We start from the raw sequence: 24,752 nt of genomic DNA on the forward strand, positions 1-24,752 counted from the left end.
ACTATATTCCTTATGTTGTACTTTACATCTCCATGACTATTTTGTAACTACCAACCTGCACTTCTTAATCCCTTCACCTTTTTCACCCATCCTCCACATCTCCTCCCCTCTAGCAACCTTCAGTGTGTTCTCTGTGTCAGAATCTATTACAATTTTGTTTATTTTGTTCTTTAGATTCCACATATATGTGAATTCACAGGGTATTTGTCTGCTTCCAAACATTTTTAAGCCTCTATTTTTAATAGCACAATTGTAGTGTGAAATCATTCATTTAATCTGTATGAATTAGTTTAGTTGAATTGCTTTCATTTTATCATGAGAGTGAATCAAATTTAATGGGAAAGTTGAGAGGAAGAAAAAGAAAAAATTATTTGAAGGTCATGTGTACTGCAACTGAAAACTCTTAACTGTAATGATATGCATATTTACCTCTAAATTTTCCTACTGGAATTTCTCCTCTTGTGCTAGTTAAGCAATGTCATTGCATGCCTATATGTGAGTCCTCTTTGACATATGTAGATTATCTCCTGGATGGTGGTACTGGAGTTTCCTACAAATACCTGAACTAGACAAATCTAAACAAAACCTATTACCATTTTTTCCAAAATCTGTAACCCTTCCCTTCAAAGTGTGTATGCAAGAAATTAGCAAAATATAGTATGTTACACATCCATGTAAGCAATTTATATTCACAGATTTAAAATGTAATTGGGAACCTATCCTAAGAAAATATTATCAAATACAAATTTTTACATACAAAGAAATGAATTTCAGCATTATATGTATTAAATTTCTGCCAGTAAAGAGATGTTTAAAAACTATGCTTTCTGTCTTGAGGAAGTATTATGCAGCCATTAGAAGTGATGTTAATGCCTTAGCTGGTTTTGCTCAGTGGATAGAGTGTCGGCCTGTGGACTGAAGGGTCCTGGGTTCAAGAAGGGCACATGCCCAAGTTGAGGGTTCAATCCCCAGTGGGGGGCATACAGGAGGCAGCCTGTCAATGATTCTCTCTCATCGTTGATGTTTCTATCTCTCTCTCCCTCTCCCTTCCTCTCTGAAATCAATAATTATATATATTTTAAAAGGTGATAATAAAGATTTTGTAACTATGTGAGTAATGCTAATTATAAAAAAAGTGAAAAGATTATTACAACTAATTAAAAATATTTTTCTACAAAATGAGAGTAGTTTTTTAAAAAGTTCATATCCCTTTGACAAAAAAGGGAAAGAAAGATCAAATTGTTTTTAATAATAAGGAGGAAATTTACATGATTATATTTTCCAAGTATTCTACAGTATCCAAGTACCATTTAGAAAAAAGCAACAACACCTGTGTTATATTAAAATCATTGTTTTAAATCATATTTACTTAAGAAAAGACTTGTTGGAAAAATAAGAGCTATAAATCAAGATTTATCTGCCTCACTTACATGTTTGTTTCTATTCCCTTAAAGAAAAAAGAAAACATATTCATCTGCTTTCTTATACAGCAACCAGTTCCTTGCCAATGTGATTCTCACAATAAAGGTTAGGTCACTGAGCAAGAAACAGAACTTAAATTGAATATTTCAAAAAGGATTGCTATTTGCATTTGAAAATTATGATAATAGTTAAAAGCCAAAATCTTTACTGAGTGAGCTTGCTCACATTTCTAGGAGAAAGGTATAAAGCCATCTGCTAAATGTTTGAGAGGCCTATAAAAGTTGGTAAGCTACATTAAAAAATAAAATTACTTTGAATGAACTAAATCCACTTACAGTAGTTCCATGTGGCATGTTATAATTATGATTCAGAGCCTGATTTTTCTTTTATGAAGAAAAAGCCCTTTCAACCTTTTTTCAAATGTTCAAATCTAATCAAGTCTCCAGCCTATTATCATTTTAAATTAAAAGTCACAATCATAGAAACTCAATTCTGGGCCGAGAGAAAATCAACAGCCTCTGTATCCAGAGTTCCATTTTGTTTATGTACTGCATATGTGGCTCATTTCTTTTTCTAAACAAATATGTTCACATTTTGATTGGATAGTTAAATATTTCAGTTTTATCCTACCATTCACTAAACTAGATGTAAATTAATGGAAGGGAACATGATGACAGTGCAACTACATTTCTCTTTCTTGGAAAACAAATGCATCATCTCTGCCCTGATGTTTATGTTCTGTGAAATCCCTCAGCTGGGCTGGAAACTTATTTTCCGTGGGGGGCCGTTACGGTGTGCAGTGTTATATCACAACCACATCATGTCTCGACTTTAGAAGAAATCTGGGAAAATGGTTTGTTATGGACCATTTTCCAAATGTGCTTTGTATTTCATTCTAAATGTATATTTATTAGTACTTATTTTTCTAAAATACAATGAAATAGGCATTTCAAATATGTTTCCTGTGCCCAATAGTCATCAGACAATATTCAGTAATACATTACTGTAACCACTGATAACCAGAAAACAATAGTCTGACATCCAAAATAAAGAGGAAATGAAAAGTAGCTCTATGTACCTATAGAATTTAGTGAATATGCAAAAAGTATAAATAGGCCAAAATATAAAATTTTATGGGTCATCATAATGATACCTATTCCTAAATATATGTTATCTGCACCATGCTAAAATAGAAAAAAAATACCACTCAAAAAAGAAGTACTAGACTTCGGGTATTAAGAAGTATTAAAACATGTCCTATGAGTGGCCACTTTCCAAATTTCCCTTGAAATTGAGTTTAGTTGAGAAAGCACTGCACATAGCATCAAAAGACAGAGCTCAAGCCTTGATTTTATCATTAACTTTTCAGTCATTTTTTAAATAGCATCAGTTATTTAGTTAAAGTATTAAACACAATGATATCTCTAGATGAATTTATACAATATAATTCTCAGTTTCTTCATGCTATAATATTATCAACAGGGTCAAAATTGATGAGCTCTAAGAAAAATAAGTAAGCCTGTAAGAAAAATTTTATAAACCTTTTTTTTAAAAAGATTCTTGGCAATGTCTAAGAATCAACTAGAGCCACAGGAAAAAAATAGTATTGAATACATTATACACTAAAAATTATTCACTTGACTTAATTTCAAATTCAACTGCAGTGTACCTTCTGAAAGAGAGCTGCTGGTGATAAGGTCATCTTTAATTTCCTGTAAAGCCTTTTGAATGTGCCCTTTGAAACTTCAAAAACAATCACAAAATCTTCACAAAAACATTAGTGGATCAGCAGGAACTCTTATTCATTGCTGGTGGGAATGCAAAATGATATAACCACTTTGGGAGGTAGCTGGGCAGTTTCTTACAAAACTAAACATCCTTTTACTCTGTGATCCAGCAATAGCACCAGTCAGTGTTTACCCAGAGGAGTTGAAACCGTATGTCTACTCAAACACCAGCACACAGATGTCCACAGTAGCTTTATTCTTACTTGTCAACACTTGGAAGCAAACAAGGTGTCCTTCAGTAGGTTAATTGGTAATTAAATTGTGGTGCATACAAACAATGAATAATGTTTGTGCTCAAAAGAAATGAGCTACCAGCCATGAAAATACCTGGAGGAACTTTAAGTGGACATACTAAGCAAAAAAAACCAATATGAAAAGACTGCATACTATATGATTCCATCTATGTGCTATTCTAGAAAAGGCAACACTATGGAGAAAGTATAAAGGTCAGTGGTTGCTAGGAGATGGGGGTGGAAGGAGTGATGAATAGAGAGAGCACAGAGGAATTTTAGAACAGAGAAAATATTCTATATATAAAACTATGAAAATGGAAGCATGTTATTAGTCTAAACCCACGGAATGTAGAACAGCAAGAGTGAACCATAATGTAAGCTATGGACCTTGAGTAATTATGATATGCCAATGTAGATTCATGAATGCTAATAAATCTTACCACTCTGGTGAGTGAAGTTGATATTGCAGGGGTCTATGTATGTGTGGGGATAGAGGGTATATGGGGAATCTCTGTACGTTTTGCTCAATTTTGCTGGGAACCTAAGAGTTCCATAAAATATAAATTCTTAATTTAAAAAAATAAAAGTACTCAACATCTTTAGTGAACATACAAGCTGTATCACATTTCCAAGGGTGAAAAGACAGGTTCCTTGGAAAGAAACCAACATTAACGTGTGTTTTTTTTATTATTCTCTATAGCACAAATAATTTTTAACCCACTGTGATATTTTTCACTCAAGGGTCTTCATGTAAAAAGTATCCATTTAAAACAACATATTTTTTGCCTAAATTTTCCAGTTGGCTATTGACCCTGACTGAAAATCTTGCTATGGACCAAGACTTTTATGTCCTGAAACTTTTGATTCACTTAAGGATTCAAATTTTCAGATACACCTAATCAGATTCATCAAGATAGAAGAAGATACTCAAATCAACACATGGTATGGTTTTGATTCACCCAGAGGTAGGTAAACGCTTTCTTAGAAGCAGATCTTTATTTTGTTGGTTATATAAATTCCTTCACCTGACTCTCTTCACTTTCTGGAAATCTTTGCAAAAAGGGAAAGTTCCTCATTTTTTCTAATTTATGAAAAATAAAATTAATATTTTCCAGGGTGAATTAGGATTTGATTTTGGCAGCTGGAGTCCAGGGATGACTACCTGCAAGCCACTACAATCAGAAGAACCATTAGGTGTTACATAGATTTAGCAAAAATTACAAATGTAGTGTTGTTTTTTTATTATGGGCCTAAATTAGCTCTTTAACCATGATATTATAAATCTGGGAGAAATCTTAGAGATCACCTACAATAGTTCCCTTTAGAGACAAAGAAATGTGAACATGAGATGAACTTAGATGCCCTGCATTATAATTACAAATAATAAAAACACATGTACATTTTAATGGTGTAATATATACATACTAGAGGCCCAGTGCACGAAATTTGTACATTAGGGGGGGATCCCTCAGCCCTCAGGGGATGTCCGACCTACGGGGAGCTGGCCTAAGCCGTCAGTCGGACATCCTTAGCGCTGCGGAGGAGGAGGGAGAGGCTCCTGCCACCGGCACTGACTTCACCAGTCGTGAGCCCGGCTTCTGGCTAAGCGGCGCTCCCCATGTGGGACCACACTGACTACCAGAGGGCAGCTCCTGCGTTGAGCATCTGCTTCCTGGTGGTCAGTGTGCATCATAGCGACTGGTCATTCCACCATTCGGTATATTTGCATATTAGCCTTTTATTGTATAGTATTATATAGTATAATGTAACCATTTTTAAAAATTGAGCAGACTGGTGGTTGCTATAGGGGAGGGGGTTTGGAGCACTGGATGAAAGAGGTTAAGGGATTAAGAAGTATAAATTGGTAGCTACAAAATAGTTATGGGGCTGTGAAATACAGCATAGGAAATACAGTCAATAATATTGTGATAACTATGGTGCCAGGTGAATACTAGAAATATCAGGGGGAACCCTTTGTAAAGTATATGATCATCTAACCACTATGCTGTACACATGAAACCAATATAAAATAATACTCATAGTAAACTTTAATTAAAGAATGCTCTTAAAGTTAAAAATATCTCTTTATAAGATATGTAATTTTATCAATATCAAATTATTAATTTATGGGTTTATTTTGCTCATATATACATTTTTTTAAAACATAAGGATCTAAACCTGTCCAGCCTGTAGGTTCTCATGGCAAAATGCTTTAGTATCAAAAGTAGGGGATTCCAATGCCAGCTGTGGTTTTGGTCAGTTAAAACATTCACGAAGCAGAATTAATTCTGTTAGGCCACCAGGGTGCTATTTAATGCATGGCGCTAATTACTGGACTGAAAAGATTATACTATTTTCAGACAGGCTTAATAACTCTCTTAGGACAGCAATTAAGAAAGTTGGAGTCTTTGCTGTAAAGTCATTTCTTGAGTAAAATGGGATTCCTGTGGGAAAGGCACTCTTTAAATGCCACTCAAATATTAGTCACATATTATTGTTAAATTCACCATCAGCAAGACATGGAAAACACAGAGTCTAAATAAGGTATAAATTGTTGCTATGACAAGGTAGAATGGATAGTTATATCTTGCAAGTTATTGAAGACACCAAAAAAATCTATCTAAAAATAAAAATAGTTGTAAATTATTTTTGAGAGAGTAGCAAATCATCTTTAAAATCTTCCTTGTCTTGGGGGAAAAAAAAGGTAAGGGAGGTAAAAATGCCAATTTTAATTGTGCCGTTTACTTCCAGGTGCCATGATGGTGTAGGTCTGATAACTGGAGTCATTTTATATTTCATCAAGTAAAATAATGCTACTTTTCTGCCATGGCTGAATAAAAAAAACACATAAATACTAGGGCAGAAATTTAAACCAAATTTTATAGCGATGATAATTACCTATTTTTTTCTTTCTGTGGTTTGACATTTTCAAAGCATTTGTGTTTTTTCATTTCATTACTTTTTGTTGCAACAAATACTCATTATGTGCCTATTCTGTGCAAACCACTGTATGAGATTCGGGCCCAATAAGATTACAAGTGATACAGACTTCCTTTCAGGTTCCTGTTTTTAATCAACAAATATCTCTCAACCAAATTTATATCAATATGTTATAAATGAATGATTATGCTTTTGCGATTATTATTTATTTTACAAATAAAGAAATTGAAAGAATTGGCAAATACAACAAATACATTTACTTCCTGCCACTTTCATGCCACAACCCCAATTCATACAACTATCATCTGTTGCCTAGATTGTTTGCAGCATCTTACTAAAGCTCCCCTGCCACCACGTGCACCCCCTACAATCTATTGTCACCAAGGCAATCACAATAATCTTCCTTTACCAAAACCATGGTCATCAGTCACCTCTAGTAGTTCCCTGTTGCTCTCAGAATAGCACACAAAATCCCTTAGGCACACAAGATCTGGATCCTGCATGTTTCTATAGTACTGGTTCTGAGAATTCTCTCAAAACACCTCTGTTCAACCTTCAGGCCTATGGAAATATTTATATCTTCCTTGCACTGGGGACTTTACATGCCTTATTTCCTCTCTGCGGAGCCATTGACCCATCTTTCTTCTAATTCCTATGTCTCCTTTAGGTTTCACATTCCATATTGCTTCTTCTAAGTAGCCTTTCCTTGTTTCCAGAACTTAGGAGCTTCTAATGGGAACTGGAACAGTGCCTTTGCTTCCATCTATTAGTTTTCAGAAAGTCTTTATTAGAGCACTGTCACACCCCTAGCAAAGTTAGCACTCTATTTTTTTTTTCAATCCTCACCTGAGGGTATTATGTCATCGCTTTTTAGAGCATGGAAGAGAGAGGGAAGGACCAAGAGAAACCAGGATGTGAGAGAAACACATCCATTGGTTGCCTCCTGCACATGCCTGTCCAGGGCCCAGGAAGGGGAGGAGTCTGCAACCAAACTAGAGGCCCTTGAATGGAATGGAACCTGAACCCTTAGGTCTGCAGGCTGAGGTTCTATCAGCTGAACCAAACCGGATAGGGCTCAACCCTAGAGATTAAAAAAAATAAATAAATGCCCTGCCAGCATGGCTCAGTGGTTAAGTGTAGACCTATGAACCCAGAGGTCACTGGTTGGATTCCAGTCAGGGCCAACATCAGGGTTGTGGGCTCCATCCCCAATGGTGGGCGTGCAGGAGGCAGCAAATCAATGATTCTCTCTCATCATTGATGTTTCTATGTCTCTCTCCCTCTGCCTACCTCTCTGAAATCAATAAAAATGTATTTTTTTACAAAAAGAAAGAAAGTCTTTATTAAATAGCTACTATGTGCCAGGCCTTATTCTAGGAGCTTGGGATCCATCAGTGAACAAAAAAACAACAGAATCCCTGCTCCCATGGCACTTATAAGAGGAGACAACTACCAAAGTAATGAATAGATTAATGATAAATACAGTACACTAGAAGGACATATGGTGGGGGCAGAACAGAGTAAGGGCAATGGTACATACCTTGACAGGTGCAGAAATTGCAATTTTATAAATTTTTTTAAAATATATTTTTATTGATTTCAGAGAAGAAGGAAGAGGGAGAGAAACATCAATGATGAGAGGCAATCATTGATTGGCTGCCACCTGCATGCCCCCCACTGGGGATCAAGCCTGCAACCCAGGCATGTGCCCTTGACTGGATTCGAACCTGGGACCCTTCAGTCCGCAGGCCAACGCTCTATCCATTGAGCCAAACTGGCTAGGGCAGAAATTGCAATTTTAAATAGAGATCCTGCTGTTGTCTTCCTTGTGCAGATGGCATTTGAACAAAGATCTAAAGAGTGCAGGAGGCTTAGCCATGGAGATATTTAAGAGGAGAATGGTACAGAAGAGGAAATAGCACAAACACCTTAAAGTGCTTAAGAAAGAACAAAAAGGCCCATGTGGCTGAGGCAGCGTGAGCAATGGGTGGGGAGAGTGCCAACAGAGAAGGTCATGTGACCCGGAGACAGAGGATTTAGGGCTTTATCAGCCAATGGGACGACTTTGGTTTTCCCTCAGGTGAAACACACAGCCATTGGGGGGCTTGGAGCAGACAGTGTGACATATTCTAATTGTGGTTTTAAAAGGACCACAGACATGGGATAAAGAGGGCGGGTGTGGAGGAAGGGGAACCAGTATAGGCGATCATTGCAATGATCCTGGCAGAGATGATGGTGGTTGGATTTAGACGGCACAGAAGAGGTGGTAAGAAGGGAGCCAGAGCTGATAGGATTTGCTGACAGACTGAATGTGGGTTACTGGGGAAGAATAACAACTGAAAAGAAAAGATTGTTGAGGGAATAGTTTGCAGGGCTTACATGTTGTGAATCTCCCTGAATCTGTCTTGAGCGATTGCATCGCTTTGAGTCTCCATATATGTTGCACTTTCCTAAGTGCCTCCCCTGCTTTCCCTCTTGCTCAGCCATGTGCAAAGCCCTGCTCAGGTGTGTGTCCCCCCCCCCCCCCCTCAGAAAGCCTTCCTTACCATCACTCGTCCCATTCTGGCATAACCAGAAGCAGCGCTGGCATATTTTACATGTAGCTTTCTCTATATTTGCTTATTGCCATGTTTGTCTCTTCCGTTCAACAGTGGAATATATGTTGAGTTTCTGTTCCGCTAGTACATGAACATACATGTCTTTGTTAGGGTACTCCTACTTAAAGCCATATTCTCCCAGGAATTTTCTGTAATTTTGATCAAGCTTCCAAAGCCATACAAACTCTGCCTCCTAGTGGCACCTATGTTTCTAAAGCTGTGCTAAGTCACTGTAAAGGTTGTTGAGTCTTCACGGCAACCTGGGAATGAATAGCGGCTGCTGAATTGTGGAGACAAGAACTGCACATCCAACACTGAATCAGGGCCACAGGGTTTAAAGCGTATGCTCTGTGCTGCTCTCCACCATGAGGGGCCAGCAGGATCTCTCTGGCATTTGGCAGGAGCACCCAAGAGGGAGGGCAGAGGGAGTGAAATGCTACAGCAGGGAGGGAGCAAAGAAAGGTCACCAGGCAGGCTCTCAACAGAGGGAAATCTGGTGCTGAGTTTTGGCAAAAATGTTAAAGGAATGCACTGCCAAGATCTCTCCTACCCCCGAATCACTTTGCATTTTCATGCATGACATGGGAACTGTAATAATGATATGACTTCCACAAGAAAAAAAATCATCTCATTTTGCTTTCGTCTTTCTCCCAGCAGGCAGCCGTGGGAGGCAACACAATGACTAATAGAGTATTCAAAGAGGGCACTTTAGTTCCATGTGAGGATGAATGCCACTTGCACTCTTCATCTGATAACTTAAATGGTACCATCTCTGAATGGATGGAAGCCTGCAATTCCACACAACTGGGTCAGTAGTCAGACCTCCACTGAGCGAGGGGGACACACAGTGACACCGACTGGAAAACTCGGTGTCCACTGGCCTTTGCAGAAGCCTGTTAGGTGACAGTAGTTCCACAAGCCCACACTGCAGTTACACGCAGTATGCATGCTGAATCTCAACCGAAGTCACCAAACAACAAGTCCCCTAGTTTTGAGAGAAAATGAACTCTGGGTTATTCTTTCACATCCTATGGGATGCTTTTCGGAATTTGACTTGAAGTTAATAGGATCCATTTACACATCCAAAAGTTGAGAACTTCGAAGCTTTGAATCCTTATCGAGAACTAGTCTCATAGCCAGGCACAAATTGAAAGACAAACATCAATATTTGTTTTTTCCAAGATGTGCAGAAAAACAACACAAAGTGTCTCTGTGACAGAGAGACATAACTGTGAGAGCAACTGAAATAACACTGTCTCGGACTGATTCATAGACAAGCTATTTATGATACACAAAGAAACAGACTAAATCTATGCATCTAAAAATGTTCTGCAACGTTTGCTCTCGATTTTTGTAAGTCTAGTTTCGTAAAGAATGAACATCATCTTCTGCCACTCACTCCTCGTCCCACTCTTTGCCAGGTTTTACTCTTATCTCTGTTCTCAATAAGGTGACCACCAGCGGAGAAATACCTTCCTATAAATAGCAGAAATATTTGATATTTGGAGCTAAAATCTGTGCATGTATGTGTATACCCAATAAAATTCACGGAATAAACAGGTGAAGACCTCAACATGTCCAAACCCATGAAAAATAAAAGAGCAGTCTGCATGGTACTTGTATCAGAGCAGTGCATTGCACTCAGCATTCAGAGATTCTATGTCTTTTTTAATTACTAAAATCAATTGAGATTTTTATCTTCTTCCTAAAGTGTCCCAGAGAACAGGCTACTAGCGAGCAGGTAGATATCAATGGTGATGTAGATATAGCTGTAGATATTGGCAGGTGGACACATACCTTAATTGTAGTTGTGTGTGCTCCAGGGTATTCTTTTTCTTCCAGTGTTGACCATCTTTCTATAAACTTAGATACCAGGGAATCGTCATAGTCCACTATCTGAAATCCAGACACGTTTGCACCCCCAAACTGAATTTTTAATAGGTCTCCATCCGTAAATCCCTAGACAGAGAATACATTTATGTCCAATAGAACTTGACATTTATCAAATAACTCTATGCCTTGTGGATTTTACAAATGTCAAAGAACGTATGAGAGATGAAAAGCCTATAGTAAATGTTTCATGTATTTTCCAGCCAAAATTCTTCACCAGAATCTAGCATAGCCTTGGCATCATAGTGGGTCCTTAATCCATGATTGCTTATTGGCTGTACATACATAAGAGCTCTCCATTTCACGGAAAAGGACTGGGTTTTATTTATTATATCTACCACAGAGCACCTCAGGGGGTTATAGATACTTAGTAATGAGTTACTGCTCCAAGAGCTCTAACACTATGAGCAAATTATTCCTATGATCTGAGCTGGTTGCTCTTTTTCTCTACTCTGCAGCTGTGACCCTAGTGGCCCTACACACTGCTTTTCTTAGTAGTTCTCCTGTTTCCTGGATCACTTTTCTGTCATCTTTTACTCCTCTCTTCTACTAGAGTCTATAATTTCCTCAGGCACACTGGAGGTAAACTTTTGAGATGTTGAGTGTCTGAAAATACCTTTATTTTGCTCTAACGTTTGATTAGTATTTTGGCTGGGCATAGAATTTTAATTCAAAACCCTCATTATCTAAAGGCATTGTTCCATTGACTTTCATGGTTTCTGCTGAAAAATGCAATTTTATTATTTCTTATTATTTTTTGGATGTGACCTGCTTTATACACCTGCCCTCTTCCCACCGACCTGAAATCTTTAAAATATTCTATTTATCTCTGCGATTGTATGATGATTTTTTAAAAAAATATTGTGTGTCTCATTTGTGGAATATAATGTACAACATAAACTGATGAACAAAAATAGATTAAAAGACAGAGCAGCATCGAACAGACTGTCAAACTTCAGAGGGAAGGCAGGGGAGGATGGGGAGAGGGGGTAGAGAGCAACCAAAGGACTTGTATGCATACATATAAGCATAACCGCCCTAACCGGTTTGGCTCAGTGGTAAAGCGTCGGCCTGCAGACTCAAGGGTCCCCAGGTTCGATTCCGGTCAAGGGCATGTACCTTGGTTGCGGGCACATCCCCAGTAGGGGGTGTGCAGGAGGCAGCTGATCGATGTTTCTCTCTCATTGATGTTTCTAACTTTCCCTCTCCCTTCCTCTCTGTAAAAAATCAATAAAATATATATTTAAAAAAAAAAAAGCATAACCAAATGGACACAGACACTAGGGGGGCAATGTGGGGATAAGGACACATATGTAATACCTTAATAAAGAAAATATATATATATATATATATATATATATATATATATATATATATATATATTGTATGTACTCAATGGTCATATTTTTGTCCTTTTTATAGGAAATTTTTCTGAATGTTTCTTTGATAATTTCCTTCCCCTATTTTCACAATTACGTCCATCTAAATGCTTATACTCAGTAACACTGTTTTATATTATATTGTTATTTTGTTACCTAATCTGAAAGATTTTCTCAACTTTATCCTTAAAGTCATTCAATTTTACTTACTACATTAGAAAATAAGTGAACTTCCCAGAGCTCTTTCTTATTCTCTAATTTTTTCTTTCCCATAGCATTCTTTTCTTTTTATAGATTATATATTTTCTCTTATTTCTCTGCAGATACTCATTACATATTTAAACATTTTTCGTGTGGTTCCGGTTTGCCCTGTTTCTGTTTATGTGTATTGCATTCTTCATGGCAAATACTTTTTCTCAAATATCTACTTATGCTTGGTTATTTAATAGTAAGACACTTGAAATTCCTGTGTGCATGAGGGAGGCTCACTGAGTGTGCTTTACTGAAAGGTAGATGGGGTGGGGGGTAGACAGCAATGCTTATTGTCAATATTTGAGGAGTTGAAGAAATGAGAAAAGGATCTATTATGAACCGCATCTTCATCACTTTATGTACAATTTATCCTTTTAAATGCTATATCAGGAACTTACAGCCTAAGCAAGCATTCAGCAATTCCTGAGGAAATTAACCAAAAATGTAAAGATTTTTCTCTTGCATAACTGCCAACTGTAACACTCATCAGACCCTGAACAGAAAAAAAAGGGGCATCCTCAATCAATAGTTTGGAAGATGAAAAGCCCTTCAAATTTGGAAAGCATTCTTCAATTTTAAATGTCAGTGAAATTTTCAAGTGTTCTATAATTTCTCAGAAACTGAAACTCACTACAGATTCTTTGAATTTACTGATTCATCAGAAATTCCATATGGCAAGGATACCAAGTATTCAGAGAAGGAAAAGCAAAACTTGAATTCAGAGAAAAGATTGGGTAGGTTGCTCCCTAGAAGCATCATAGCAACATGAACTTTCTTTTTCTTTCTTTTTAAAACATTTTTACTTTGGTCACTCAAACACTTGTTTCATAGTGTCAGTTATCAACTCTCAAATTGATGAGCCACCTTCTGTCATTATTTCTCAATGTTCCAATAAAATCATCTCCATCTGGACATTTTTAAAGATCGCAGCTTTCAATGTGGCTGTGTGTTGTTCATCAAATGGCACAATTCACACAGGGGACTGACTGTCCAGGCTGTTTTCTGCTCAGAAATTTGGTTCTGAAGAGACTGAATACAAGAGCTAATCTATTTTAACTCTTGCTTCTCCAGTAGGGAGTGATTTAGGACCTACAATATCATATTATAAGGGTAAGTTCTAATGAATTTTTATAGTAGTTAGCCATTTCATTGCCAAATAGAAATTTATCTTGAACAACCAATTTCTCTCAATAGCATATAGGTTTGAGGTTTAATATTCTAAATCACTGTTGTCACCTGCTAGTAAAAGTATTTATCAGTTACAAGGTTGTGATTTATTTTCTCTTATCTCCTTCCATCACTACTAGAAATGTTTTCTCATGTAACAATCTAATATTCTAGACACTATGAAATAAATTTGCATTGGTATAAATATGAAACTTTTTCAGAGTCCTATTATGCTATTTAGAATAATCTTTCATTCTCTCCCTCTGTCCAACTTTTCTTGCCTTTTTTCCTGAGATTTGGGAGGGATGATGTTCCCAATCACATAGAATTGTACTTATTAAAAGAATACAAATCTTTGTAAAAGTAAAGCTTTAAGCTTATTTTATTGCTGATATAAAAGGTATTTTAATAAAGAAAATATCTAATAATTCAAAATTGGTTCTGTATAATTGAAAGGAAGATACAATTAACCTCTTGGACATTCAATACATTCTTTGATAGGAATCATAATGAAAATGTGATTAGCTATGGGAACCCAACTTTCATCGTGTTGCTTATACAGCAAATAGTAAATAAATAATATTTAACCTTTCTATATTTGGGTATTTCCTGGTTTAATTTTTACTGAGACATTCTCACAAATTTGCATTTACTTTGAATATTACATGTGCTAAACACTTTAAAGGAATGGGCAAAGGGTAAAGTTTATAAAATACAGTGACAGTGAGATACAAGGGGAAATTGGGAGAGTTAAAATTTATATATTTTTGAAAATTTTCCTGTAGTTAAAATACATCTTCTAAGACAATTTATAAAGCTTGTCAAATACTGTTCTATAATTTATTATATCATTGATAATAAGAAGAAATTGACTAAAAATGTAAAGTGGGAAGTAAATCTAAACAGAAATTCAGAAATATATTATCACCTAATCAATCAATATAAACAAAATATATTTTTATGAATACCACTGATAAATGCTGGTTGTTCAAAAGTTTTTTAATTAATAGGATTCTTCATTGAAATTATTAATTCACCTACCAGATTTGCAATGATGTAATGGTATCCTTTAACATGTTTTCCAATGGTAATAACCTAACACAGATAAAGAAAAAAATCATTTAATAAATATTAGTAATATAAATGTAAAATTACTAACATAATGACCTGACTCAGAAAAAAATGAATTAACTTCTCTGTTTTTTTGATATTCCACAATGAGTCATATTTGATAAAATATAATTACCAAACCCAGAGAATATTTTTCTCAGGAAAAAAATAACAGTACATTTTAGTACCTAATAGATGTTAACTTTCAAAGTCAATAACTTAACAAAGTAGTGAAAATAAGGGCACAAGGTTTAAAGAAATTTAAAAACAGAAACATGTTGAATCCATGTCACAATTTTATTCCTACAAAGCTATGTTTTTTGTCCTTTCAATGAAACATTAAGCAGCTAAAATCAACATCTGAGATTTCATATTAGCACGTCTACATTCAAAGATAATCACACAGAGTTTATAGTCATACATAAGTTTAAAACAACTATTAACAAGCATATAAATGAACTATTTTGTGGATCTATAAAATAATATTCCTATCTTAAGAGTCTTGAAATGTTTATAGCTTAGTTCAAATAAACATTATTATTTCTAGCTTGAGGCAGCAAAGTATCGGAGAAGCTATTTATCCATAAATCTAAGTCAAAAATCAATAGCAAAATAAATGCATTATGGAACAAGTGGCTGTTTTGGTAATGCTGGAACAGTTTTGGACTTTGTTGGATCAATTTGATATTTCACTGATCTATATCAGTTACAAAGAGAGTGTAAGTGGTAAAATGGCTATGTTTTAGTCCTGATACTTGGATATTCAAGTGTAATTTTTATTTTTAATAAAATAGCTACACCAATGGAAAGCATGAAATGCGAGGGCAATAGACTAAATTTCCAATCATTAATCTCCCCGCTTGATTGTTTTGGTGGCTTCCTGTTGCTTTTAGCATAAAAGTCAAAATCGTTCATATGCTGCAAAATCCAAAGGTGTTTCAAGCTTCTCTGGGCCCACTTTTCCCCCTTTTTACACAGGAGACTTCTGGCCTTTCAGTATTTTTGTAACAAAAAAGGCTTATTTCCATCCCATGGGGGCTTCACACATTCTGTTTCCTCTACTTGGACAGCTCTCTCCACCACCATATCCTTTGTCTTGTTCCATCTTAAGGCACGAAGAATCTCAGCCCAATGGAATATCCTCAAAGACTTCCCTGACCTTCCCTTGTCCCAGGCAGTCAGGTGCTCCATTAGCAATGCATTTAGTTAAAGAGCAAGGGCAAAATCCTAGGAAGTATTCTACCATGTTACTTTGATAATAAGTGGTAGTTGTTTGGAAGGGAGTTAGAACTTACGTTACTTTCTAACCTACATTACTTTCTAAACTATTTTTATGTAACACCACTAAATTGGCTTTTCTAAAAAACGGACCCTCTATATTGAAAGGAGAATTGTGAAGACAAGATATCCTTCTGAATGAAAAAATATATATTAATAAGCATCAGCTGAATTGAGTTGACTATGTCCTTCGTATTTCCTACTGATATCTGTTGGTTCTGCTTACTGTTCAATCTACTTTCTGAATCATGAACATCTTTCTTCTGGGGATTAAGAAGAAAACAGTATAAATGGTACTACCAGTAGTCCCTACTTGAATTTAGTGTTCATTAAGAGGAAGGAGGGATATGAAAACTGATTATCCTTACTTATATATAAGAATTAGTGTCGACCATACTAACAATCATGTATTTGCTTTATAATAACCATTAGTATTGTCTTAACAATAGTAAGTTACATTAATTTCTTAATGTTTTTTATGACTGAGAGTGTCTCCTACTGAAATACCACTAGAAATAAGTGTCTCCAGGTTTCATCAAATGATAAAAAAACTCATAATCAAAACAAAGTTTAATTCTATTACTAACTTTAGGCTACTATGAAAATAAAATTTTGTCACATCTCAACTCTCTTTTAATTATTGATAAAATGAGGAAGTAAATAATGTTTTCTTGAAATGTACTTTGACCTGCTTTTTGCCTAGTAAACTCTATTCCTTGAAGGCCTTCCATAATCTCCCAGTCTAAATTATCTCTTTTTGTAATTTAGAAAAGTAACATCCTGTTCTTTTCATTCATAGTATGTACCATTATCATAATAATGCATTAATTTATGTAATTATACCATGAATATTCACCTTGATGGGGACTTGACTGATTTGTTTAACATTACTGCCTTGAATTTACTCCAGTGCCTGTCCAGTAAACATCAGACACTTGGGAAAATTTAGTGAATAAATAAATGAGTGAATCTACACTAGCCACATAGAGATGATCTTTATAGATCATCCCACCCATGTTAAGATAGGTACTGCCTCATCCATACTCTTAGACCACATTGGTTATCACTGATGATGTTGTAGAATTATATATGTACATTTTTCTTCCCTTCTAAACAATGAGTTCATGGGGCGAAGACACCACTCTTTCTTACCTCTCTTTGTATCCCTCATTCCAGATGCAGAGGATGTCCTCAATAAATGTTTGTTGAATAATGCAACCATCCATTGCATACACTAATTTAACACTTTCAAGAGTGTTTTGTGAAAATACAAATCATAGATATGTGCAAAATACCCTGTACATTTTGAATGGATGTCCAAATGGTTATTTATTTAACCATGATCATATTGCTTCTAAACATTCCATTCCATATCTTCCTAGTTTATCTTGTAGTTTCTCTCTTCTAATTTTGGAAATAATTATTTTCATATAGGCTTTTCCAACATTTATTATGGTAACTTAGGACTACTTAAAATGTTAAAGCAAAGACTAATGGCTAATATTAAAATTCATTTTTAATGAGAATCTCCTATGAAATTCAAATGAGTTTTTGAAGTTCACGTTTGAACAAAAGACCTCCAGGTTAAAAACAATCTCAAATTCATCTCCTGACACAGTAATCAAGATTTTTTAGTAAAATGTTCACCTCTCTGGCATACAACATTTAGTTTTGTCATATAAGAAGATCGCATTATTCAGTTATTCAATATCTTATGAAAGATCCATTTATTACATGTCATTAAAGCTTCATTAACATTTATATATGCAAAATGATTTGTGTTCTACAAATTAGTGAATCTAGTTGTTTTCTCAAAGCCTAGAAACTCTAAGAAATGCATACTCAACTCTGTGTTTTTCTTCTAAACCTGTATTATTCCAAGGAGGTGGCAGTCATCCTAATATATATAAAATGGAGGCTAACTAGTTCAATGTGTGCATATGTATATGTTTGTGTATTATTTTATATATCAACTATATTACAGCCATATACAGCATTTAGAAATCTCTCTTACACACACACCAGCTAAGAAAAGAAGCAGATGCCCTGTGAAGGAGATCTTAGTAAGTCATGATGCTGCTAAGCTACCATCTGTCATCACTTACCCTATCTATAACCATAGTGGATTAAATGTTTTTCATAATATATTACTGCATGGCTTTCTATCCTAAAATATCTTAAACTGAAGCAAGGTAGTATAGTAAACACAGAAAAAGCATCTGTAGCTCTGGAATCATCTTACTCCTTAAAACATTCCAAATGAATATACTATCTAGCATGCTTCTCAAACAGTGAACACAGACTGAATGTGTCTTCCCTACATATTTTAATTTCATAGATTAGTGGGTTTAAAGTGATACAAAATCTCCCTAATAGGAGGGGGAAAAAAACTACTTCTTGGGGAAAAATAAATACATGCTTTTTCTGAAGACATAAACCCATTTAGACAACAAGATAGAGTTAGCACACAGTAATGTACTCTACTGTTTGAAGTAATCCATGGCATCATCAAAGAATTCATGAATTATTCACTTTTCTCTTAGGAACCAGACATGTCTATTTCTTTATCTCTAAGAAATTCAACAGAATTAAAATTTAAATTTCCAATTAAAAACACCAAAGTTTAGGGCAACACTAATGTAAAATGTAAAAGTTCGGAATTATTCTAGTATATAAACTATATTTCATGATTAGTCTGATGTGTCAGCATTATTGAAAACCATCTGCTATTGCTAACGGAAGCTGGAGATAATTTAATTGATGATCTTTGCCGCATCCTACATAAACCATAAAGTAAAAACTGCTGTTCAAGCACCTTCCACAAATACTCGATCCAAACGCTGACAGTGCATGCATATTCTATATTTAGGACCATTAGAAAACAGAGAATAGCAAACCTGGTCTACAATGTCGTTTACTTTATCCCGTTCACAGTCCAGGATTACACGCCGTTCCTTTTTTAACTCTAGATCTTGAAAAAGTGATCGGTAGGTCTCATCTTTCTTGTCATTGTTAATGTTTCCCACATTGATAGCAGTCACTTGCCATTTCTTTTCAGCAGCAGAATCCAGCACAGCTTGCAGTGTTGATAAGCCTAGGAAGGCAAAGAAAAAAATGATGAGTGATAAAAATACTCAAATAAGTCAGAATTGTGTTGTAAAATTGACAGCAAGCACACATGTGTGTATGTGTGTGTGTATGTATATATATATATATATATATATATATATATATATATATATATATACATACACACACACATAGGTTTGAGAGAGAGAGAGAAACACTGTTTTGTTGTTCCACTTATTTATACATTCATTGGCTGATTCTTGTATGTACTCTGACTGGAGATTGAACCCGCAACATTGATGTATCTGGGCCTAGTTGTAACCAACTGAGCTACCCAACCACGGGGTGAATATATGTTTAAGGCTGATATTTTTGTGCAACTAAATTGATGTTGACTTTTCTAAAAAGCTACAGCTATGATCTTGATCAACTTCTACTTATTTCCACTTCACATCACATTTTATCTAAATGCTATTGTTCTGACTAAAGGGTCATAGTTTGGAGGGGGAACAGTATCCCCTTCTTTTAGCTCTATTTTTTTGGATATTATTAAAGCATAATGTCTTCAATACCTCTGTTTTGAGTTAAATCAAAGACATTACAAAAGTTTCTCTGACAGAGTCGAAGAAAATGTTTCATTATGTATGATAGTCTATTATATCATAATGATATCCTGAAGAAGTTGAGTACATTTTCAGTGAGGTGAATCTATGTGTGCTATTTGAGCCTAAGAACCAATAATCCCTATTTCCTCCTATATTTCTACTCTGAAGTTGTTTTTTCTCAGCCTTCTGTTTCATGTTTTGTTATTGGGACTGATCCCATAGAGATTAATATGTTCACTTATTAACCAGATGGTAGAACTTAGTTTTCTAGCACAGATTTGTTACATTTACTTAACTTCTCAAATGTAAAACCATTTTACTACTTCTGTGTTTATAGCATCATGTACCTTAAAATCTTATTTTTATTTTTAATATCCATACATTACCTCATATGTAGGATTGAGAAGGAGAACAACTTGGGAATTTATTTCTTTAAGTTAAATCTGCAGTTTAGCACTTAGAAAGCCAGTACATAAACTGTCTTTCACATGCTGCAACACTTCACAGCCAACTCAAATCTATCATTTCTATTAATAGCTTAACGAACAACACAAATTAAAGCTCCAAAAAGAATTCAGAATCATAACATCATCTTCCGGATTCCAAAAAGACTTGCATCTTTCCCAAAAGAATATGGATCCCTTTTTACCTTAAAAATGTGGGACTTACCTAAAGTGATAACATCGATCTATAAGCTTTATTCATGTACTAAATTTACTTAATCCTATTTATCATAGCAAAAATATAAGCATATTTTAAATGTTGTTGAAAACTATTTGAACCTAACAAGTATCATTAAAAATTGTATATATTCCATATAGGCCAAGAGTATATAAGATGAGCCTACGAGAACATCTTGTGATATCAGAAAGCAAGGAAGCTCTCCAAAACTACCAGCATTGTGTCAAAGGACTCAGGAGTCAATTTGGTGAAGATCATCTATACTAATAAAAGGATAACATGCTAATTAGACTGGACGTCTTCTGGACATCATTCTAGACTTCTGTCCTGAGGAAGCTGGGGGCTGGGCGAAGCCAGTTGGGGTCCCGCCAGTGGCAGGAAGAGGGAAGCCCGGGTCCCGGGTGCCGGAGGGAAGCTGGGGGAAGGAAGGCCTACTCTTGCACGAATTTTTGTGCATTGGGCCTCTAATTTTAAATAAAGATGGGGCAATTTGAATATCAATAAGAATAATAGTACCTGCAAAAGGCTTAAATAAATAACATTTTAAATACATAATTTGTAATGATCAATATTTGGTTGCCATTGTAGATGCTAGAGAGCCAAGTTATTACTTTGAAAATTGGTAAATGAAGAGAGACAAGCATTTTCCTGCCTTTCCTATAGGAACTAGACTCAGGATAATAATTAATTAAAGGAGGTTTTGCTCTTTGGAAAGACTCCAGCTACTACATGATAAATGAATATAGATTTAGAATTGTAACAACCTTGTAGCACCTAGTGAATTAATGTATCAACAATCATAATACTGCTAATAACTCAAAAAGAGACACAACCAGAAGTTATATGTCTCCAAAAGGGAATATTCAACCCACCTATGAAGTATTTATGTCAAAAAAGTGAATTTGGATCCCATCAAGTTTCTAGAGCAGGGGTGGGCAAACTTTTTGACTCGAGGGCCACAATGGGTTCTTAAACTGGACCGGAGGGCCGGAACAAAAGCATGGATGGAATGTTTGTGTGAACTAATATAAATTCAAAGTAAACATCATTACATAAAAGGGTACGGTCTTTTTTTTTTTTTTAGTTTTATTCATTTCAAACGGGCCGGATCCGGCCCGCGGGCCGTAGTTTGCCCATGGCTGTTCTAGACCAAACTACAAATTTATAAGAAATATAAGGCAAAGAGTAATATGCTAAAAGCCATCATGTTGTAATCATCAAAACTCAAACAGTAAACAACTCTACATCTATATATATATATAAAAGCCTAATATGCAAATTGTCTCTACAGGCGTTTGACTGGGAGACCGCTTGCTATGACATGTGCTGACCACCAGGGGGTGGTGTGGAATGAAGGAAGACCTGGCCAGCAACCGGAAGGCCCGATCAGCCCATGCACCAGGCCTCTAGTTACATTATAAAAGCCTTAAGAGATATCTTAACCAATTGAGATATTTGGACCTTATATTTATCCTTATTCAAGCAAACTATAAAAAATGTATGAAAAAATTAATGAATTATTGTTGTTTATATATGATGATATTGTGGTTATGTTTAAAACAAGGGAATTATTTTTTTAAATACACATTGAAATATTAACAGATGAAATGTTATGATGTCAGGTATTTGCTTCAAAATAACTGAAAGGCAGAGGGCTATAAGTAAAACAAGATTTCTCATATTATGGTCATTAACTTTGGTTAAGAGTTCTTGGGGGTCTTTATATTATCCTCTATATTTTGTTATTTAAAATATTTCATAATGAAAATGTAAAAGACATTACTTTTATTTCAATTTGAAAAGCTGAACCATAAATTGAACTTAAAGTGAATTTTATGTTTCTTTGGTAAAATTAGTTTCCTCTATCCAGTCTTGTAACAAAAAACTATAGTATAAATAAGAATTGCTCAAGGGAAAATTTAGTATAAATAAGAATTGCTCAAGGGAAAATTTATAAAGAGATAAAATGCTGTGGTAAAAAATTATTAATGACAAAACATTTTTTAATAACTTAATGGATCACCTATGATTCACTGTAATTAAATCCTCCCATAATACAATTCAAATCCTCTTCCTGTTTTTCATCAATGAAGATAGAATGCACAGCTGGTCATCATGATCAATTCAACAGCTATCAAAACAGTCATTAACTCTATCCAGTTTTCTTTCCAAGTAGGAAAAAAAAAAGCTATTTTTCTAAGCCTCTTCTACTGTCAAGATTTTACTTTTCCATATTCCAATTGTTATGTAACTTTTTCATGTCACCCATAGATGATGTTCTATATGCTATCCATATATTATCATCTAGCACTTACAAGTGGGCTTCCTTTCTTCTAGAAAATAAATTATTTTATTTCTTAGTTATTTAATTATGAGTTTTACCACCCACTAAAATATGTTTCAAGTGGTGATGTTCTTGACATTCTGTCCTATTTTTCAACATATGTTACAAGGAATTTTAAATATAAATGACAATTGGTAAATGGAATTTATCAAGTGATATTTCTTAGCCTAATGTTTATTGGCAGTTCCTCTTGTCGAAGAATATGGTATATAAAATCAATAAGAATTCATTTAAAGTAATGGCTGGGTTTCAGACTCATTTATTCCGAGTCAAAAGTAACTCAGTTGGTGTGGATTCTCTGTTATTAAAACTCTCAGAATTAATATTTTGTAACCTATGAAACTGAAATAAATAACTTTCATCTATTAAGAAGCTAAATTGCTCAAGTAATATATATCACACTTGATGAATTTAGTTTCATCAGAAGACACTGAACAACATTAAATTATCTAACGACAGCGGAAATAAGTCACACACCTTGGTATCATCGGACTCAAGATTTGAAGAGACTGCTGACCCATATATTTAGTGATTCATATTCTTAGATTTCTTTTTTCAGTAACCCTCACAAACTCTCTCCCAACTTGATCTGCCTCTTCCCCATAAGGAAAAGTTTGTTACTATCTTGTGTTTTTTAAATTAATGGATCATTTTAAACTTTAAAAATCACTGAAAATAAATGCATGTTATAAATACTGAATTGAAATTAAATTCTTTAAATATAACATAAACACATGCTCTTGTTCTCTTGGTACCATATTCTAATTAGGGAAGCAAGTGTTACTTGGGATCTCTTTTCCTTTCACACAAACTAGCATAGAAGTACCTTTATAAATATGAGTCTTCACTAATTCAGAATATAAACGTGTGAACAATGGGGGTTCTATATGAATATTGGCTTATTTAAAGCCATTAGTAGGTATTAATTATTCAACTCTAATATCTATATTACTATATATTTGAGTTATTACAGCAGACTGATTTATTATTGCTGAATTACTTAGAAAACTTAAAATGCACAGTTGTTCATATACTATACAGAAAAATCCAGAAAATTAACTGTTCCTCTTAGTAAATATATTGAAAATATGTTCAAGAAAAACCTCAAGAACATTACAAGAGTTGAAAATTAAGTTCTAAATTGTCAGACTTTTAGTTAAAATAAAGAATGGCTAAAGAATTGTTGGATTACATTACTTCCCCTTATGCCTAATTTTTACTGCACTAGTTATAGCTGTAGAACCTATTTTAATCTCCCTAAAACTCTAAGTATTAGTAGCAGTAGTTCAGTCTCATTGTGAGCTAGTGCTAATAACATTGTGAGAGGTTATAGAAAATCCATCAGCCTAAAAACAGGTGAGTCCAAATGTTTAGTTTGGACATTAATGGGTGGAATTAAAAAATGATTACTGCAAATAGGTGTATTTCATTCAGACCATGTCTTCCTTCTTAAAAATATTTTCTTTGGTCCATTAAAAATTCACTGGCCTTATTCATCTTTCAGGCACAGAAATTAATATTCATGATCACTAAATCATGGCAGCATGCCTAAGCCATATTAAATTAACATATATTTCTCTCATTGACTTTTTCAGGATCATCTGAAAAGAAAATGTATTATTTGGAAGAATTTTTATTCTATGCATGATGTCTTCTTGGTTCTGAAATAAAAGTGTTTCCCTTCAGGAAAACAGTATGGCTCAAAATTAAAGCCAAGACATGAAGATATAAAACATCAGTTCTGATTTTACCTACTGTCTGTAGAAATATATTACCTTACCTTATTGACATTAAACTGATAAATAAGAAGCACTTTTTATTGAGTCTGGTTCTAGTTTAGTATATATACTAGAGGCCTGGTGCATGGATTCATGCACTGGTGAAGTCCCCCTCCCCACCCCCCACCTCCGTTCATCCCAGCCCTGCTGAACCTGCCATGGGCTCATGACTAGTAAGTCTGGATCTGGAGAGGCTTGCAGTAGCGCTCACCAGCCAAGA

At 35.0% G+C, this 24,752-nt stretch overlaps 1 protein-coding gene across 5 annotated transcripts in view; it reads right to left on the reverse strand.

Annotated features, from left to right (window-relative positions):
• GRIA2 (glutamate ionotropic receptor AMPA type subunit 2) overlaps positions 1-24,752 on the reverse strand; it is a 122,203-nt gene that overhangs the window by 30,634 nt on the left and 66,817 nt on the right. For all 5 annotated transcript variants that reach the window (XM_070415410.1, XM_070415409.1, XM_070415413.1 and 2 more), the window contains 3 exons: positions 18,953-19,149; positions 14,709-14,762; positions 10,777-10,938 (listed from right to left, as the gene is read on the reverse strand). In XM_070415410.1, coding sequence (XP_070271511.1) covers positions 10,777-10,938; positions 14,709-14,762; positions 18,953-19,149 — 413 coding nt within the window. The remainder of the gene's footprint in view (positions 1-10,776; positions 10,939-14,708; positions 14,763-18,952; positions 19,150-24,752) is intronic.

Source organism: Myotis yumanensis, unplaced genomic scaffold (assembly GCF_028538775.1).
Source record: "Myotis yumanensis isolate MYYU_CA2020_CCGP unplaced genomic scaffold, mMyoYum1.0.hap1 SCAF_5, whole genome shotgun sequence".
NCBI lineage: Eukaryota > Metazoa > Chordata > Mammalia > Chiroptera > Vespertilionidae > Myotis > Myotis yumanensis.